This window comes from Pseudophryne corroboree, chromosome 6, assembly GCF_028390025.1.
Source record: "Pseudophryne corroboree isolate aPseCor3 chromosome 6, aPseCor3.hap2, whole genome shotgun sequence".
In the NCBI taxonomy this organism is placed as follows: domain Eukaryota; kingdom Metazoa; phylum Chordata; class Amphibia; order Anura; family Myobatrachidae; genus Pseudophryne; species Pseudophryne corroboree.
Window position 1 is genome coordinate 649552356 of NC_086449.1, and position 21869 is coordinate 649574224.

The following is a 21869-nucleotide window of genomic DNA, read 5'->3' on the forward strand; positions in this document are numbered from 1 at the left end:
TTTGAGCCTGCCACATGTCTATTAAAGTGAGTTTTCACCCCCAAACAGCTGGACAGTAAATAGAGCAGTTTGGAGGTGGAAGCCACCAGAAAATATGCAGCAATTTGAAACTGCCACACAAAACGATTTTTAGTAATTTACCCCATAGTGTCATGGAATAGGACAACATGCCAGCAGTACTGCTGATTCATTTAGTAAATAAGACAATATTATTTGGAATTTATTCCCTAATGTAAAACAGACACAAGTTGTACAATGTGAGAGCATGTGTAGTGTATATGTGGTTAATACTGAGGAAATATGAACCAGTTTTGTGTTAGTGTGGACATGTTCTTTCAATTTATCCCTGCTCTTAGGTCTGGGCCATAGCTTTATAGTTCTCTTTCATGTGTGCATGTTAACAATTCCTCCCTACAGGATGCATTCAGCCCTCTCACTGTGCATCTTTATAGACTCTTTCAGTATTGTCAGTATTTTATTCTTAGCTGTACATTTTTGACAGAAGGTCAGTATTTTAACAATTTCCTTATTAAAGCTCTCCATTAGTTTTATGTTGCATTTGGAAAATGCTGGTGATTTAGCTCAGCTGTGGAATATAAAACATTTATTTTATACTTTGTTGTTCTTTGGTTAAACATTGGCAGCATATTATCTTTTTGTAATGTACAGTAGGCCAGGGGTGTCCAAACTTTTTGCAAAGAGGGCCAGATTTGGTGAGGTGAAAATGTGCGGGGGCCGACCAGATACACAAATGCCCCCAGCAGTGCTACCAGATACACATTATATGTCCCCACAGTGCTGCCAGATACACATTAGATGCCCCCAGCAGTGCTGCCAGATACACATTATATGCCCCCAGCAGTGCTGCCAGATACACATTATATGCCCCCAGCAGTGCTTCCAGATACACAAGTGCCCCCACAGTGCTACCAGATACACATTAAATGCCCCCACAGTGCTGCCAGATACACATTATATGCCCCCAGCAGTGCTGCCAGATACACATTATATGCCCCCAGCAGTGCTACCAGATACACATTATATGTCCCCACAGTGCTGCCAGATACACATTAGATGCCCCCAGCAGTGCTGCCAGATACACATTATATGCCCCCAGCAGTGCGGCCAGATACACATTATATGCCCCCAGCAGTGCGGCCAGATACACATTATATGCCCCCAGCAGTGCTTCCAGATACACAAGTGCCCCCACAGTGCTATCAGATACACATTAAATGCCCCCACAGTGCTGCCAGATACACATTATATGCCCCCAGCAGTGCTGCCAGATACACATTATATGTCCCCACAGTGCTGCCAGATACACATTATATGTCCCCACAGTGCTGCCAGATACACATTATATGCCACAAGCAGTGCTTCCAGATACACAAGTGCCAACACAGTGCTACCAGATCCACATTATGTGCCCCAACAGTGCTGCCAGATACACATTATATTCCCCCAGCAGTGCTGCCAAATACACATTAGAGAACTACTTACAGGTGAAAATGCTTTAGCCCAGAACACCTATGAGGGGGTGAAGCACTGAACTTATTGAGACCGCTGATCACTGCACACTGCTGCGGAGCTGCAGTAAAGATGGCCATCGTGATGATCCTCCCTGGTATCTCCTTTTATAGATTCGTACACACAGCAAGGCTGGGTTAGTTTCGGCGGGAGAGGCAACTCCAGCCCTCATGTCTCACCAGATCATCAGCAGACCAGCCTATAGTCTGCACGCAGAGGAGGGGAAGATAGCTGTCAGTCACCGTGCAGCACGGCTAACAGCAACGGGTGGGGAGTGTCAGTGCGGCGGGGTGCAGCAGTCTGCAAAGGCAGTGTGACTGAGAGCTGAGGGCTGCACAGAGGCTGCGGGCCGGTGGAAATGTGAGTACGGGCTGCTATTGGCCCCCGGGACGGACTTTGGACATGCCTGCGGTAGGCACATACCTTCCAACTTTGTTGATGTAGGAAGCATGATCTTGCATGTGCCAAAGGTGCACATGTCCAAAAAGAAGGCAGAATATCATGAAAAGGGGGCAGAGTGTTGCGATCATAAGACCACACTCCCTGATGAGTGAGGTTTTAGGGGGTGTGTCAGTATGACATGCCCCCTTTACTTGTCACACTGGGGCTAGCCCTGCACTCCGGAGGCTGCTGGACTACCGCTAGCCTATCCCAGGAAAAGAACATCCAGTCACCGCTACTCTGCAGGCTGCAATGCAGCTAGAGCAGCGGTTACACAGTGTCTCCCAGCCTCCTGCCCGCCCGTGGGACACTGAACATGTAAGTGGGACAGTGCCCAAAAAATAGGACTGTCCTGCTGAGATCAGGAGTATTGGGAGGTATGTAGTAGAGATGAGCGGGTTCGGTTCTCCGAGATCCGAACCCCCCCGAACTTCATCTATTTTACACGGTTCCGAGGCAGCCTCGAATCTTCCAGCCTTGCTCGGTTAACCTGAACGCGGATGAACGTCATCATCCCGCTGTCGGATTCTCGCGAGATTCGTCGCCATTTTCACTCATGCATTGGAGATTGAACGGAGAGGACGTGGCTGCATTCTCTCCCTGAAAAGCTCCGTAATCTGTGCTCAGTGTGCTGCAAATATCTGTGCTCAGTGTGCTGCAAATATCTGTGCTCAGTGTGCTGAAAATATCTACGTTCTCTGCCTGAAAACGCTCCATATCTGTGCTCAGTGTGCTGCAAATATCTGTGCTCAGTGTGCTTTATTGTGGGGACTGGGGACCACCAGTATATAATTATACTTATAGTAGTAGTAGTAGTAGTACTACAATACAGTAGGCCATTGCTGTATCTTGCAGCTCTGTGTCACTGCAAGTATCCATTCCATATCTGTGCTGCATTTTTGTGAGCAGAATATATAGTATTACAGTGCATCATTTTGGTGACCCAACAGTATATAGTTGTGTACAGTAGGCCATTGCTGTATCTTGCAGCTCTGTGTGACTGCAAGTATCCATTCCATATCTGTGCTGCATTTTTGTGAGCAGTATATATAGTATTAAAGTGCAGCATTTTGGTGACCCAACAGTATATAGTTGTGTACAGTAGGCCATTGCTGTATCTTGCAGCTCTGTGTCACTGCAAGTATCCATTCCATATCTGTGCTGCATTTTTGTGAGCAGTATATATAGTATTACAGTGCAGCATTTTGGTGACCCAACAGTATATAGTTGTGTACAGTAGGCCATTGCTGTATCTTGTAGGTCTATGTCACTGCAAGTATCCATTCCATATCTGTGCTGCATTTTTGTGAGCAGTATATATAGTATTACAGTGCAGCATTTTGGTGACCCAACAGTATTTAGTTGTGTACAGTAGGCCATTGCTGTATCTTGCAGCTCTGTGTCACTCACTGTATCCATTCCATATCTGTGCTGCATTATTGTGAGCAGTATATAGTAGGACAGTGCAGCATTTTGGTGACCAGCAGTATACATATATAGTATAGTACAGTAGGCCATTGCTGTATCTTGCTGCTCTGTGTCACTTCTAGTATCCTGATCAGTGCTCAATATCTGCTGCATTGTTGTGACCAGTATGTATACTGTACTTTGCGACGTGTGTTATACACCTGGTGGGGTGATTATACATCCTGTAATCTGTACTGAGCGATGTGTGAGATACACCTGGGGATTATACACCCTATATACTGTACTGTGTGATGTGTGAGATACACCTGGGGATTATACACCTTATATTATTATTATTATTATTATTATTATTATTATTATTATCCTTTATTTATATGGCACCACAAGGGTTCTGCAGCACCCAATTACAGAGTACATAAATAATCAAACAGGAAAACAGCAACTTACAGTTGATGACAGTATAGGACAAGTACAGGGTAAATACACATAGTTACATCAGCAGATGGCACTGGAATAAGTATCAGGTGGCAGAAGACTGCTGGATGTGGTACAGTTGAAGATTATTAAAGTAAGACAAAGGATAAGCACATGAGGGAAGAGGGCCCTGCTCGTGAGAGCTTACAATCTAAAGGGGGGGGGGGGTGTAGACAGACATGGGTGACACAGATGGGGTACATAAAGAATGTGGAACAGAGGGTTAGGATGAGATTTGGCTGGGTTTGGTGAAGAAGTGGACCCCCAGAAGGCACAAGTCAATACTTAACATTGCAACATTTTACTGGGCTATGCAGGAGAAAATTAAAAATAGGGGGAAAAAAAAAAGAATCGATAACTTCTACCGCTTTCATAAAGGTCAATGGAAGCTGAAATAATGGACAACTACCTCATGGAAGCCAGATACAGTATACCAAACAGTACTTAGCAGAGTTAGGAATGAGTGCTTATGAAATAAAGTAACATTTTGTCATAATATTTCAGAAACTGCATGGCTGGTCTCTTGCACTCTTTTGCTCTAATACACCACCTGCTTTAGGATTTATATTCAAAAACATTATGTCTCCATAATCCCAAAAACGTCAGTGTTCTTGGAAAGTGGTTTGTTCCTTTGTAAGGAAAAGAGAACAAACGTTCTCAAACAACAGTTTCTCAATTTCTTTTTCCTCTGGGAAGGGATTGTGGATTCGCAGGAATATCTGAGCATTTCTGTAATCAGAAAGCAGTGACTTTCTACAAATGTTTACGAATAACTCCAGTGATTTTGTCATTTTCTTCCAGTGATTTGGACCAATAATACCATTGATTAGAACAAATAATTCCAGTGATTTTGTCATTTTCTTCCAGTGATTTGGACCAATAATACCATTGATTAGAACGAATAATTCGTGTGATTTTGTCATTTTCTTCCAGTGATTTGGACCAATAATACCATTGATTAGAACGAATAATTCCTGTGATATTGAGGTGTTTGTGTCGCTTAGCTTAGCCGTCCAGCAACCACAGTGCACCTCTTTTTCTCTTTTCTTTGCATCATGTGCTGTTTGGGGCCAATTTTTTTAAGTGCCATCCTGTCTGACACTTCCGTATATGTCCAGTGGTACTGCCATTTGATATAATTCCCGACATTACTGCCATTTAATTCCAGTGATTTTGTCATTTTCTTCCAGTGATTTGGACCAATAATACCATTGATTAGAACGAATAATTCCAGTGATTTTGTAATTTTCTTCCAGTGATTTGGACCAATAATACCATTGATTAGAACGAATAATTTTTGTGATATTGAGGTGTTTGTGTCACTTAGCTTAGCCGTCCAGCGACCACAGTGCACCTCTTTTTTCTCTTTTCTTTGCATCATGTGCTGTTTGGGGCCAATTTTTTTAAGTGCCATCCTGTCTGACACTGCAGTGCCACTCCTAGATGGGCCAGGTGTTTGTGCCACCCTCTTGGGTCGCTTTGCTTAGTCATTCAGCGACCTCGGTGCAAATTTTAGGACTAAAAATAGTATTGCGAGGTGTGAGGTGTTCAGAATAGACTGGAAATGAGTGGAAATTGTGGTTATTGAGGTTAATAATACTATAGGATCAAAATTACCCCCAAATTATATGATTTAAGCAGTTTTTGAGGGGGTTTTGAAAAAAAACACCTGAATCCAAAACACATCCGAATCCGACAAAAAATTTTCAGGGAGGTTATGCCAAAACGCATCTGAATCCAAAACACGGCCGCGGAACCGAATCCAAAACCAAAACACAAAACCTGAAAAATTTCCGGTGCACATCTCTAGTATGTACAGTAGGTGTACTCATGACAGGCAAGTACAACTTTACAAGTGATACCTTAAAGTGTTGATATGTCCTATTGGTGTAGACCAATAGGCACCAGTGGAATGTGATATGGAGTTGAGGCCATTTTATCCTTAAGCAAACTTGGAGGTTTACTCAGGATAACAGCCGTTGTCAGTGGTAACAGTATAGACAGTACTCAGTAAGCCAGAGCCGGCCCTAACAAATATGATGCCCTAGGCAAGGTTTTGGCTGGTGCCCCCTAGCAGCACCGCTAGTTCTGCCTCTGATCCTGCACCCCTTTCACAGCATCATCATCCCTCACCCATAGCAGTCCTTATTTTGGTGTTCCTACCTCCTATAATTTAAATAGGAACAGTGCGCACATTCGGTGCACAGCCCAAAAAGGGGTGTGTTTTTGCTGGCAAAGGGCATGGCCACACAATAATACTGCCTATTCAAATTAGGCCACACAGTACTGCAACTTTATTCACATTTTATCATGCAATAGTGTCCCTAATTCACTTTACATCACACTGTAGTACCACTTTACCTTATATATGTTACTCCTCACAGTAGTGCCCCTTATTCACATTACATCACACTGCATTGCCCCTTATTGCTCTTTATTCACATCAGCTTACACAGTAGTGCCCTTTCTTTACATTACACCACACCACACAGTAGAGCACCTATAACACATAATGCCACACACTAGTAATGCATTTATACACATAATACCACACAGTAATGCCCCTTACATATATGACACACATATTTAATGTCCTTATAAACATAATGCACGTTACACATTATGCCAACCTTTATTAATGCCCTTATACACATAATGTCCCTTACACATGTGCCACACATTATTAATGCCCTTATAAACACAATGACACACATAATGTCCCTTACACATATGCCGCACATTATTAGTGCCCTTATATATATAGTGACACACATAGTGCCCCTTACACATATGACACACATTATTAATGCCCTTATACACATAATGACCCACATAGTGCCTCTTACACATTTGCCGCACATTAATGCATTTATACACATGACACGCATAATGCCCCTTATACATATGCCAAACACTATTGCACAACCAACCCATTCACACACAGAACTCACATGGTAGCTAACACTGTGACCTCTGACCCTGATTGGATACAGATGTGTCCTCATAAATCTTGCCTCAATGCACCATGCAGCAGGAGATATCTGGCGTGAGTCAGCTGTCAGCTCTGCTAACGCTGGGTGCCCATTTTTGATCATTTATAATTTATTTGCATTGCTATGTAGCTAGGATGCACAAGCAGGTTCTGCTGGGTAAAATGATATGCGACATGCCTATATACTGTGTGCGACTGTGGCTGTATCTGCATATGAAATGCTACACACAGTATAGGCATGCTGCATATCATTTTAATCAGCAGAAGCTGCTTGTGCCCCTAGGCATACCAAATGCCCTAGGCATTTGCCTAGTTTGCCTATGCCTAGGGCCGACTCTGATGTAAGCAGTTAAGTTACCGAAGACAACATTGGCATTAGTGGTAATAGAGTTATCTGTAGAATGATTTTCCATAAGGAAAATGTGTTGAAAGCTGTGCAGTACATCACAGTCACACTGCATCTAAGATGGCGCACGGGCACAGGCTCACTCACGTGCAGTGTGGTTGCGGGGCCCATCTTGATAAAGGTGGCTGCCTGGCTTCACAGTAATGGAGATAGCATAAATCTAACTATCTAACATAAAAGAATAGCTTATGCATCACACAAAACTTTTAACGGTTTTTGTTCGTTTTTTGCAGGCAGCATAGTGTATTTATGGCTCAGAAAGAAAATGCTTACGCTATTTCTGGTCTTACTAGTTAAAGTGTAACCAATTTAGTTGTCTATTTATCATGGCAGCAGAGAAGCTTTAGTGCCTTTATATAAAAAAAAAAAAAAATTTTTGGGGGGGAGAGTGACTTTAAAAGCCGCATACGTCTGTGAAGGTGTTTACAGGGGGGAGCAGCATGGGAGCAGCCGGGGATGGATCAGATCATCCCTCTCTGGTGAGGGTTTCTCCATAGGGGAGAAAAGAGTAGCTAGCGATATCTCAAGATGGTATAAGCTAACAAGCTCTGAAAAGCTACATACATGAAATATCTTTGGAGATCTCCTGCGTGAAGCAACTATTAAATTGTTGCAGAGAAGTGCAGCAAACCCCCGTGTTTTGGTTTTGGTTCGGATTCTGGTTCTCATTCAATTTGTTGAGTTTTGGTTTTGCTCTCATGTGTTTTGGTTATGGTTTTGGATCTTTTTACAAAAAACAACTCGCACTGCTGACTCATTTATTACTGCAGTTGGCCTGGCCCTGAACACACACAAGTTTTTTGGGGGGGTTTGTTTTTATGTGTGTAGTATGAGTGGCTGGCAAGCGGGATCCCGCCGGCCAGTATACCGGCGCCGGGATCCCGAATGCCGGCATGCCGGTAGTGGGGCGAGCGCAAATGAGCCCCTTGCGGGCTCGCTGCGCTCGCCACGCTATTTATTCTCCCTCCAGGGGGCTTGTGGATCCCCAAGAGGGAGAATAGTTGTCGGTATGCCGGGTGCTGGGATCCCGACGCCGGTATACTGAGCGCCGGGATCCCAACAGGCGGCATACTAAATGCCACCTGTTTTTTTTTACACACTGCTGTGAATCACTGCAAATCATTTATATTATCAGCACAATGGTACGACCTGGCCTTGAACACACACAAGTTTTAAAAAAACAACAACCTTTTTTTGTTTTTCAATAGTTGACAACAATTCCACACTGCGACTCACATCGCTTATTTTATTAACGCAGTGGCATGGTCTGGCTCTGAAAACACACAAGTTTACCTTGTCGAATGACCATAAATAAATAAATGTATATATATACACATATATATATATATATATGTGTAAAAAAAATTGAAAGAGTAAAAAAACAAGCTAAGATGTCACAGAGAAAATATATAATGAAAACAAAATTCAAGAGTATTTAGTTAAAAATATATTTGGTAAGAGAAAAAATAATAAGTATTTTAAGATATATGAAAAAATAAAAAAAAGCATAAAAATGAGTGATGAATAAAAAGACAATAAAGTTCATAAGAGATGCTTATCTTTCAGAAGTAAGGAAGGGTCAGGATCCCCGACACGTTTCGTCCTATAGACTTTGTCAAGGGGAAGAGGGAAGCTGCCATCAGGCTGATATTTATACCAACAATAACCAGGAGGTTTATAAATTGTTGTCTTTATTGTCTCTTTTTATTTATCACTCATTTTTATGCTTTGTGACAAAAAAACACCAGTGTGCACGAAGGGTTAATGCTGGGCTGCACTGTGAGCAGTTTCAGCACTAGTGTGCACCAGTAAAAGGTTAATGCTGCCCTGTGTTAAAAGCTCTGGGTAACACTGCGGTCAGGGAGAAAAAAAAGAACATCAGTGTGCACCAAGGGTTAATGCTGCTGCCCCTGAATTAGGAGCTCTTGGTAGCACTGAGGGCAGTTACAGCACACGCGATAAAGGGTTAATCAAATAATGCCATTTAAAAAAAAATAAGAATTTACTTACCGATAATTCTATTTCTCGTAGTCCGTAGTGGATGCTGGGGACTCCGTCAGGACCATGGGGTTTAGCGGCTCCGTAGGAGACAGGGCACAATAATAAAAGCTTTAGGATCAGGTGGTGTGCACTGGCTCCTCCCCCTATGACCCTCCTCCAAGCCTCAGTTAGGATACTGTGCCCGGACGAGCGTGCATAATAAGGAAGGATATTGAATCCCGGGTAAGACTCATACCAGCCACACCAATCACACCGTACAACCTGTGATCTGAACCCAGTTAACAGTATGATAACAACGACGGAGCCTCTGAAAAGATGGCTCACAACAAGAATAACCCGATTTTTGTAACAATAACTATGTACAAGTATTGCAGACAATCCGCACTTGGGATGGGCGCCCAGCATCCACTACGGACTACGAGAAATAGAATTATCGGTAAGTAAATTCTTATTTTCTCTAACGTCCTAAGTGGATGCTGGGGACTCCGTCAGGACCATGGGGATTATACCAAAGCTCCCAAACGGGCGGGAAAGTGCGGATGACTCTGCAGCACCGAATGAGAGAACTCCAGGTCCTCCTCAGTCAGGGTGTGCCCCTGACCAAGTAGCAGCTCGGCAAAGTTGTAAAGCCGAGAACCCTCGGGCAGCCGCCCAAGATGAGCCCACTTCCTTGTGGAATGGGCTTTTACTGATTTTGGCTGTGTCAAGCCTGCCACAGAATGTGCAAGCTGAATTGTACCACAAATCCAGCGAGCAATCGTCTGCTTAGAAGCAGGAACACCCATCTTGTTGGGTGCATACAGGCTAAACAGCGAGTCAGATTTTCTGACTCCAGTCATCCTGGAAACATATATTTTCAGGGCCCTGACAACGTCAAGTAACTTGGAGTCCTCCAAGTCCCTAGTAGCCGCAGGTACCACAATAGGTTGGTTCATGTGAAAAACAGAAAACACCTTAAGGAGAAATTGAGGACGAGTCCTCAATTCTGCCCTGTCAGAATGAAAAATTAAGTAAGGGCTTTTATATGATAAAGCCGCCCATTCTGACACACGCCTGGCTGAAGCCAGGGCTAATAGAATCTTCACCTTCCATGTGAAATATTTTAATTCCACAGTGGTGAGTGGATCACCAATGTGACTTTAGGAAACTCAAAACAACATTGAGATCCCAAGGTGCCACTGGGGGCACAAAAGGAGGCTGTATATGCAGTACCCCTTTTACAAACGTCTGAACTTCAGGCACTGAAGCCAGTTCTTTTTGGAAGAAATTTGACAGGGTCGAAATTTGAACCTTAATGGACCCTAATTTTAGGCCCATAGACAGTCCTGTTTTTAGGAAATGTAGGAAACGACCCAGTTGGAATTCCTCTGTAGGGACCTTCTTGGCCTCACACCACGCAACATATTTTCGCCAAATGCGGTGAAAATGTTTTGCGGTTACATCCTTCCTGGCTTCGACCAGGGTAGGGATGACTTCATCTGGAATGCCCTTTCAGGATCCGGCGTTCAACTGCCATGCCGTCAAACGCAGCCGCGGTAAGTCTTGGAACAGACAAGGCCCCTGCTGGAGCAGGTCCTTTCTTAAAGGAAGAGGCCACGGTTCTTCCGTGAGCATCTCTTGAAGTTCCGGGTACCAAGTCCTTCTTGACCCATCCGGAACCACGAGTATCGTTCTTACTCATCTCCTTCTTATGATTCTCAGTACTTTTGGTATGAGATGCATAGGAGGGAACACATACCCTGACTGGTACACCCACAGTGTTACCAGAGCGTCCACCGCTATTGCCTGAGGGTCCCTTGACCTGGCGCAATATTTGTCTAGTTTTTTGTTCAGGTGGGACGCCATCATGTCCACCTTTGGTTTTTCCCAACGGTTTACAATCATGTGGAAGACTTCCCGCTGAAGTCCCCACTCTCCCGGGTGGAGGTTATGCCTGCTGAGGAAGTTTGCTTCCCAGTTTTCCACTCCCGGAATTAACACTGCTGAGAGTGTTATCACATGATTTTTCGCCCAGCGAAGAATCCTTGCAGTTTCTGCCATTTCCCTCCTGCTTCATGTGCCGCCCTGTCTGTTTACGTGGGCGACTGCCGTGATGTTGTCCCACTGGATCAATACCGGCTAACCTTGAAGCAGAGGTCTTGCTAAGCTTAGAGCTTTGTAAATTGCCCTTAGCTCCAGTATATTTATGTGGAGAGAAGTCTCCAGACTTGATCACACTCCCTGGAAATTTTTTCCTTGTGTGACTGCTCCCCAGCCACTCAGGCTGGCATCCGTGGTCACCAGGACCCAGTCCTGAATGTTGAATCAGCGGCCCTTTCATAGATGAGCACTCTGCAGCCACCGCAGAAGAAAACACCCTTGTCCTTGGAGACAGGGTTGTCCGCTGATGCATCTGAAGATGCGATCCGGACCATTTTCCCAGCAGATTCCACTGAAAGGTTCTTGCGTGAAATCTACCGAATGGGATCGCTTTGTAAGAAACCACCATTTTTCACAGGACCCTTGTGCAATGATGCACTGATACTTTTCCTGGTTTTAGGAGGTTCCTGACTAGCTCGGATAACTCCCTGGTCTTCTTCTCCGGGAGAAAACATCCTTTTCTGGACTGTGTCCAGAATCATTCCTAGGAACATTAGACGTGTCGTCGGAAAAAGCTGCGATTTTGGAATATTTAGAATCCACTCGTGCTGTCGTAGAACTACTTGAGATAGTGCTACTCCGACCGCCAACTGTTCTCTGGACCTTGCCCTTATCAGGAAAGCGTCCATATTTCTTTTAGGAAGAATCATCATTTCGGCCATTACCATGGTAAAGACCCGGGGTGCCGTGGACAATCCAAACGGCAGCGTCTGAACTGATAGTGACAGTTCTGTACCACGAACCTGAGATACCCTTGGTGAGAAGGGCAAAATTTGGACATGTAGGTAAGCGTCCCTGATATCCAGTGACACCATATCGTCCTGGTTCGCTATCACTGCTCTGAGTGACTCCATCTTGATTTGAACCCTTGTATGTAATTGTTCAAATCTTTTAGATCTCACCGAGCCGTTTGGCTTCAGTACCACAATATAGTGTGGAATAATACCCCTTCCCTTGTTGTAGGAGGGGTACTTTGATTATCACCTGCTGGGAATACAGCCTGTGAATTTTTTTCCAATACTGCCTCCCTGTCGGAGGGAGACGTTGGTAAAGCAGACTTCAGGAACTTGTGAGGGGAAGACGTCTCGAATTTCCAATGTACACCTGGGATACTACGTGTAGGATCCAGGAGTCCACTTGCGAGTGAGCCCACTGCGTGCTGAAACTCTTGAGATGACCCCCCACCGCACCTGAGTCCGCTTGTATGGCCCCAGCGTCATGCTGCGGACTTGGCAGAAGCTGTGGAGGACTTCTGTTCCTGGGAATGGGCTGCCTGCTGCAGTCTTCTTCCCTTTCCTCTAACCCTGGGCAGATATGACTGGCCTTTTGCCCGCCTGCCTTTATGGGTACGAAAGGACTGAGACTGAAAAGACTGTGTCCTTTTCTGCTGAGATGTGACTTGGGGTAACAAAAGTGGATTTTCCAGCTGTTGCCATGGCCACCAGGTCCGATGGACCGCCCCTTTATACGGCAATACTTCCATGTGCCGTCTGGAATCTGCATCACCTGACCACTGTCGTGTCTATAAACATCGTCTGGCAGATATGGACATCACATCTACTCTTGATGCCAGAATGCAAATATCCCTCTGCGCATCTCGCATATATAGAAATGCATCCTTAAAATGCTCTATAGTCAATAAAATATTGTTCCTGTCAAGGGTATCAATATTTTCAGTCAGGAAATCCGACCAAGCCCCCCCAGCGCTGCACATCCAGGCTGAGGCGATTGCTGGTCGTAGTATAACACCAGTATGTGTGTATATACTTTTTAGGATATTTTTCAGCTTCCTATCAGCTGGCTCTTTGAGGGCGGCCGTATCTGGAGACGGTAACGCCACTTGTTTTTATAAGCGTGTGAGCGCCTTATCCACCCTAAGGTGTGTTTCCCAACTCGCCCTCACTTCTGGCGGGAAAAGGTATACCTCCAATAATTTTCTATCGGAGGAAACCCACGTATCATCACACACTTTAATTTATCTGATTCAGGAAAAACTACAAGTAGATTATTCCCACCCTACATAATACCCTTATTTGTGGTACTTGCAGTACCACAAATAACACCTCCTTCATTGCCCTTAACATGTAACGTGTGGCCCTAAAGGAAAATACGTTTGTTTCTTCACCGTCGACACTGAAGTCAGTGTCCGTGTCTGTGTCTGTGTCGACCAACTGAGGTAAATGGGCGTTTTTACAAGCCCCTGACGGTGTCTGAGACGCCTGGACAGGTACTAATTTGTTTGCCGGCCGTCTCATGTCGTCAACCGACCTTGCATCGTGTTGACATTATCACGTAATTCCTAAATAAGCCATCCATTCCGGTGTCGACTCCCTAGAGAGTGACATCACCAATACAGGCAATTTGCTCCGCCTCCTCACCAACATCGTCCTCCTACATGTCGACACACACGTACCGACACACAGCACACACACAGGGAATGCTCTGATAGAGGACAGGACCCCACTAGCCCTTTGGGGAGACAGAGGGAGAGTTTGCCAGCACACACCAAAAACGCTATAATTATACAGGGACAACCCCTTATACAAGTGTTTTCCCTTATAGCATTTTCACATATGTAATCATATCGCCAAATAAGTGCCCCCCCTCTCTGTTTTAACCCTGTTTCTGTAGTGCAGTGCAGGGGAGAGCCTGGGAGCCTTCCTCACAGCAGAGCTGAGCAGGAAAATGGCGCCGTGTGCTGAGGAGAATAGGCCCCGCCCCCTAAAACGGCGGGCTCTTCTCCCGGAGTTTGTGAGATCTGGCAGGGGTTAAATACATCCATATAGCCTCAAGGGCTATATGTGATGTATTTTAGCCATAAAAAAGGTATAATACATTGCTGCCCAGGGCGCCCCCCCCAGCGCCCTGCACCCTCAGTGACCGCTGGTATGAAGTGTGCTGACAACAATGGCGCACAGCTGCAGTGCTGTGCGCTACCTTATGAAGACTGAAAGTCTTCTGCCGCCTGTTTCTGGACCTCATGACCTCTTCAACTTCGGCATCTGCAAGGGGGGTCGGCGGCACGGCTCCGGGACGAACCCCAGGGTGAGACCTGTGTTCCGACTCCCTCTGGAGCTAATGGTGTCCAGTAGCCTAAGAAGCAAATCCATCCTGCACGCAGGTGAGTTTACTTCTCTCCCCTAAGTCCCTCGTAGCAGTGAGCCTGTTGCCAGCAGGACTCACTGAAAATAAAAAACCTAACTTAAACTTTTATTCTAAGCAGCTCAGGAGAGCCACCTAGATTGCACCCTTCTCGGCCGGGCACAAAGATCTAACTGAGGCTTGGAGGAGGGTCATAGGGGGAGGAGCCAGTGCACACCACCTGATTCTAAAGCTTTTATTATTGTGCCCTGTCTCCTGCAGAGCCGCTAAACCCCATGGTCCTGACGGAGTCCCCAGCATCCACTTAGGACGTTAGAGAAATAATGCTGCCTTAAGGAGGAACTCTGGGCTGTCTGCAGTGCACCCGTAAAGATCCTAATAATAAATATTGCTGTAATGCCCTGGCAGTCTAGTGGATGTGCTCTCTTTCCGGAGTCCCGTGTGAACTGGCGCCGAATCACCACGGGAGGGACTTATAGCGAATTCAAAACATGAGAGATCCCAACACCAGGAAGATGACGTGTTGCCTTGTTTTGGAATCCGAGCCTAGTGGGAAATGTCAAGTCAGCGCTTGGATTCCCTCAGATACCTGAAGTTCATCTTTAAATTGCAGGTCCTTGTGGTCATCATCATTGCACTGTCATGACGATGGGCCTTATTTTATGTGGAGGCCTGGAGCTATAGTCCCATCTACCCCACTATTAATCTGGCCCTGACTACGGCATTCTGTCTAGTGATTGTTTAAGCTTATATACTGATTCTGCAAATTCTCATGAATTTATGGAGCCAACTTTATTATTGGCTCATAACCTTCATAAGGATATTGATGTTTTCATTTTACCAATGAAGCATAAGCAAGTGAAGAACACTAAGTAGTCAGAGTATGTTAAATTCCATTTCTCTGGCACAGATTCTTGTTGGAGATTGTTTTAGAGAATGGGCATCACCCTGTGCCTGCATGGTTTTCATTTGATTTCTGGCATGTAATCTAACTAATACATTTCCTTGTACAGTGTGTTGCAATTTCAAGACAACATGCATACCTAATAGTTTGTTTAATTCTCCTCTTGGAAGTGCGCGGAAGGCTTCATTTGTTGGAGCAAAGACGGTAAAAGTGCCTTCTCTGTTCAGCGTCTCAGTGAGGCCTGCAGACTGGATTGCAGTCACCAACGTGCTGCAAAAACAAGAATCAGAATTAGCTTGCTAGCATGACGTTCTCAGAGAAAGGGCATCATAACAAATGACCAAACAACAACTCATACAGCATTCAGTTTTACACTAAAATTATCAGTAATCAGAGGCAGAACTCTGGGAGGCAACGGAGTCATCTGCCGCCGGGCTCCTGCTCTGAAGGAGGGCTCTTCCCCCCCCCCCATTCTGTGACACCATTAAAATAAGTTAATTGATGGCTGCCACTATCTTTTCACTATATGAAGTTACTTCTCTGACAATTACACATAACTTCATATAGTTACAATTCTCATACTTCCTGTACTGGAGCAAATAGCTCCATCAGTAAAGTGCTGTCAGTGGGTTCTAATCCTGGGTATGACTGCTAAGAAATGTGTGATTTAAAATAAAAGACAATGAAATGTATATATACACTATATAAAAAAAATTCAGAACACTCCACACACACACACACACACACACACACACACACACACACACACATGCACACATACATACATACATATATTTATCTAGATATAAGGGGGGGGGGCAGCTGGTATGAACTTGCCTCCGGGCAACTGTGACGAACTTACGCCACTGTCAGTAATGTGTACATGCACACATTCTGTCAGCCAGCCAGCACTTTCTCTGACAGGATGATCCCACTGTAACTCCTAAACAATGCGGGTAAGTAACCCTTGCAAACTGGCAGATCTCTTTGAGAGTTCTGTAGAATACTTTCTGGGGTTTGCATGAAAACTCTTTTACGAAGAGTATACAATTTATGAGGAAACACCAAGTATTTTATAAGACAAGGTCAAGATACAAAAAAACTCCCACGCATCTTGAGTTAAGGGTAATGTCACATTAGCAGTTCTAAGTACCACATTTTTCCAATCCCAAAAATAGGGAATGTCTGTACAGTGACCCATTACATAAGAAACTATGTAATTCAATGGTTTGTATGGTGAAACATTACATTTCATCAGAAACTCTGCTTTTCTCTTTAACACAAAAAAACGAACTATGGAGACAGTGGGGGTCATTACGAGTTGATCGCTAGCTGCTTTCTTTCGCAGCGCAGCGATCAGGTCAAAAAATTCTGCGTATGCATATGGGGCACACTGCGCACGCGCGTCATACTTTCACAAAAGCCGATGTAGTTTTACACAAGCTCTAGCGACACTTTTCAGTCGCACTGCTGATCGTTGAGTGATTGACAGGAAGTGGGTGTTTCTGGGTGGTAACTGACCGTTTTCGGGGAGTGTGTGTAAAAATGCAGGCGGGCCAGATAAAAACGCAGGAGTGGCTGGGGAAACGGGGGAGTGGCTGGCCGAACGCAGGGCGTGTTTGTGACGTCAAAACAGGAACTAAATAGTCTGAAGTGATCGCAAGGTAGGAGTAGGTCTGCAGCTACGCTGAAACTGCACACATATTTTTTGTGGCAATGCTGCGATCCTTTCGTTCGCACTTCTGCTAAGCTAAGATAAACTCCCAGAGGGCGTCGGCTTAGCGTTTGCACTGCTGCTAAAAACAGCTAGCGAGCGATCAACTCGGAATGAGGGCCAATGGGCCTAATTCTGAGTTGATCGCAGCAGTAAATCTGTTAGCAGTTGGGCAAAATCATGTGCACTGCAGGGGAGGCAGATATAACATGTGCAGAGAGAGTTAGATTTGGGTGTGGTATGTTGAAACTGAAATCTAAATTGCAGTGTAAAAATAAAGCAGCCAGTATTTACCCTGCACAGAAACAAAATAAGTTATAAATAACCCACCCAAATCTAACTCTCTCTGCAAATGTAATATCTGCGCGCCCCCCCCCCCCCCCCCTGCAGTGCACATGGTTTTGCCCAATTGCTAACAAACTTGCTGCTGCGATCAACTCAGAAATACCCCCAATGTACGTAATATGTCTGGCATCATATGATTTGTAAATAAGGCCAGTCCTATATTAGCAGCAACATGGTTTTTACAAACCAATGGGATGTGTGTAATTTGGTTGTGCAATATGAGTGGCAATTATTGCATGTAACATGGACATGAATATACTGTAAAATCCACACAAGGATACAAATAATAGTTTATTGTACAAATTCAGGGTTAAGCACACAAATAACACACCTTTAGGACACTCATACTGTAAGTGGGGTTAGAGAGCCTGTGGTATATTGGTGGTCATTCCGACCCGATCGCTTGCTGCGGTTGTTCGCAGCCCAGAGATCGGGAGAGAAATGTGCATGCGTTGGTGCCGCAGTACGCTGGCGCATGCCGGACGGCCAAAGGCCGTCGTTCCCTAGCGATCGCCTCTGCCTGATTGACAGGCAGAGGCGGTCGCTGGGCGGGAGGGGGTGGCACGGCGGCATTTGGACGCCGTTTTGGGGGCGTGGTTCGGCCAACGCAGGCATGGCCGCACCGTGTGGACGGTGGGCCACAGCGGCTGCGTGACGTCACACGCAGCCGCTGCGACCTGGGGCAGTGACGATCAATTCCCGTTCAGCCGCAGGAGTTGCGCTGCCCGGGAGTTACTCAACAAGTACAAAAGCATCGCCGCTTTTGTTCTTTTACAGGGGGGGGCGGACAGACATGCGGGGCGGACTAGCGCTGTGCTGGGCGTCCCCCTGCATGTCTAGGAACATGATCGTAGCTGTGCTAAATTTAGCACAGCTACGATCAACTCGGAATGACCCCCTTTATCCTGTTCTGGTAAGCATATACACTTATTACTCGGCTGCATAATATGTCTGGCCAGACATTTAACATTGTCAGCAGTTCCTGTGGTCAGCATATTGGTCAGTTGAAAACACTGGCAGATCTACAGATATATCTGCAAGACATAGCTGCACCTGCTGAGCTAACACATTCAAGTAGTGGTTCTCAAACTCTGTCCTCAGGACCCCCACACGGTTCACATTTTCCATGTCACCCAGCAGCTGCACTGTGTGTCACCAACTGTCACATTTTAAAACTCTACAGGTGACCTGCAAAACATGAACTGTGTGGGGTCCGGAGGACCGAGTTTGAGAACCTGTGGTAGATGTACAGTAATAGGGTGCGAAGTTTTTAGGTGTCTAAAAAAACGCTCCAAATCGTATGTTTGTAATTTGTGATTTTTTTACTAAAAATCGCAAATGTAATAGGGTGCGAATTTTAAGGTTAAAACGGAATTCGCATGCGATTCTTTGAGGTTATTAGTAAAGGAAACATGCAATTTTTAGTAATAAAAACATGCAGATTTTAGGTCATGTTTTTATTACTTAGTTAGATCAGTGAGTTCTGTGCATGCTTCTGTCTGTAAAAGTAAAGAAAGTGTTAAAATATATTTAAAAAAAACGACACGCAGGTCCCCCCCCCAAAAGCACAACCAGCCTCGGGCTCTTTGAGCTGGTCCTGGTTGTTAAAATACAGGGAAAAAATTGATTGGGGGTACACATTTACAAACAATGGTAATAAATAGTGATGTGCACCGGAAATTTTTTGTGTTTTGTGTTTTGGTTTTGGATTCTGTTCCGCAGCCGTGTTTTGGATTCGGATGCATTTTGGCAAAACCTCCCTGAAATTTTTTTGTCGGATTCGGGTGTGTTTTGGATTCGGGTGTTTTTTTACAAAAAACCCTCAAAAACAGCTTAAAGCATAGAATTTGGGGGTCATTTTGATCCCATAGTATTATTAACCTCAATAATCATAATTTCCACTCATTTTCAGTCTATTCTGAACACCTCACACCTCACAATATTATTTTTAGTCCTAAAATTTGCACCGAGGTCGCTGGATGGCTAAGCTAAGCGACACAAGTGCCCGACACAAACACCTGGCCCATCTAGGAGTGGCACTGCAGTGTCAGGCAGGATGGCACTTCAAAAAAATTGTCCCCAAACAGCACATGATGCAAAGAAAAAAAGAGGCGCATCAAGGTCGCTGTTTGACTAAGCTAAGCGACCCAAGTGGCGGACACAAACACCTGGCCCATCTAGGAGTGGCACTGCAGTGTCAGGCAGGATGGCACTTCAAAAAAATAGTCCCCAAACAGCACATGATGCAAAGAAAAAAAGAGGTGCAATGAGGTAGCTGTGTGACTAAGCTAAGCGACCCAAGTGGCTGACACAAAGACCCAAGTGGCCGACACAATCACCTGGCCCATCTAGGAGTGGCACTGCAGTGTCAGGCAGGATGGCACTTCAAAAAAATAGTCCCCAAACAGCACATGATGCAAAGAAAAAAAGAGGCGCAATGAGGTAGCTGTGTGACTAAGCTAAGCGACCCAAGTGGCCGACACAAACACCTGGCCCATCTAGGAGTGGCACTGCAGTGTCAGGCAGGATGGCACTTCAAAAAAATAGTCCCCAAACAGCACATGATGCAAAGAAAAAAAGAGGCGCACCAAGGTCGCTGTGTGACTAAGCTAAGCGACACAAGAGGCCGACACCAACACCTGGCCCATCTAGGAGTGGCACTGCAGTGTCAGACAGGATGGCACTTCAAAAAAATAGTCCCCAAACAGCACATGATGCAAAGAAAAAAAGAGGCGCACCAAGGTCGCTGTGTGACTAAGCTAAGCGACACAAGTGGCCGACACAAACACCTGGCCCATCTAGGAGTGGCACTGCAGTTTTCTAGCGAGAGGATGAGTGTTTCCATCCTCATGTGAAACTGAACCACTAGCCATGAACATAGGCCAGGGCCTCAGCCGTTCCTTGCCACTCCGTGTCGTAAATGGCATATTGGCAAGTTTACGCTTCTCCTCAGACGCTTTTCATTTTGATTTTTGGGTCATTTTACTGAACTTTTGTTTTTTGGATTTTAAATGCTCTCTACTATGACATTGGGCATCGGCCTTGGCAGACGACGTTGATGGCATTTCATCGTCTCATCCATGACTAGTGGCAGCAGCTTCAGCACGAGGTGGAAGTGGATCTTGATCTTTCCCTATTTTACACAAGAGTTGGGTATCTGCACACTCAATATATATTAACGATATTATGAATGTATGTGAACCATCATCACATCATCACTTGTTTGAACCCCTTTTCCCCTTTATATCAAACAATGCTTAATATGGTAAGGGGGTGCTGTCAATTACAGTGTATAAGCGATCAGTTTGAGAGGAAAAATAAGAGGGAACTGTAAAGTTGACGCAATGGAAAAAAGTTTACTTTATCTTAAAACTTAACCTTTATTAGATATACATTAAATTATCAATTATTACCCAGACAACAGTGAAACATAAGAGTTAAAATCAGACAAACTAACAAATATGTGACACCTATAAGATAGGAAATTGTGAAAAAAAGAGAATTTAAAAGGCGTGTCCGCATGTATTTGATACGTGTAATATTCGTGGGATTATTGTATCTATTTAAATATTGCCATTATCTGATCCATTGGCAATATAATTCTTACAATGCGATGGCTGTTACTTTAATATTGTTAAACGGCTATCTGTAATGTCTATTCAGCAAAATCTTCTGGGGATAAATCCCAATTCAGGGACTATAAATATCATCAGATTATATAGATGTAGATTGACTACCAATAAATGAATAAAACATTTTTATATAGTCAATTAATATTCCTACATCTCAATATTGTGATGCTGGGCCGGAATCAGCTGCAAGATGAATATCTCTATCTCCAGATTATTCTACGGGAAGGTAAGTATTAATTTGCACTCACTGTCTATGTTAGTACACAGATACAGATTTTACACGGGTATGTGTAGAGAAGAATAAAAGGGATTTGATTTAGGGGATACGGCAGTCCCAATTATGGTATGGATCATTAAGGGATATAGCAGTCCCTATTTCTAATATCTACCACAGATTTTGCAAGGGTATGTGTAGAGGAAAATAAAGTGAGAGGGGATTTTATTTAGGGGATATAGCAGTCCCAACTATGGTATGGATCATTAAGGGATATAGCAGTTCCTATTTCTAATATCCACCACATATATTTCCCACCTCATGCGGTATTCTGTATTTTGTGCTATCAGATCCGCTTAGGTCACTTCTCTGTTAAGATGTTTAGAGATGTAAGGCTGTAGCATTCTAAGAGACCATACTTCTTTAAGGATATATGTCAATCCCACATATCATATCCCTTGCTCATATTTCATTAGTATAATACAATCAGATATAAAGAAGGGGGATTTTATTTAGGGGATATAGCAGTCCCAACTATGGTATGGAT

At 44.4% G+C, this 21869-nt stretch overlaps 1 protein-coding gene across 1 annotated transcript in view; it reads right to left on the bottom strand.

Annotated features, from left to right (window-relative positions):
* The window catches only part of TGFBI (transforming growth factor beta induced), a 118027-nt gene that overhangs the window by 24595 nt on the left and 71563 nt on the right, over positions 1-21869 (bottom strand). Inside the window, exon 12 of the mRNA XM_063928218.1 lies at positions 15557-15687. Within this exon, the coding sequence (XP_063784288.1) occupies positions 15557-15687 (131 nt within the window). The remainder of the gene's footprint in view (positions 1-15556; positions 15688-21869) is intronic.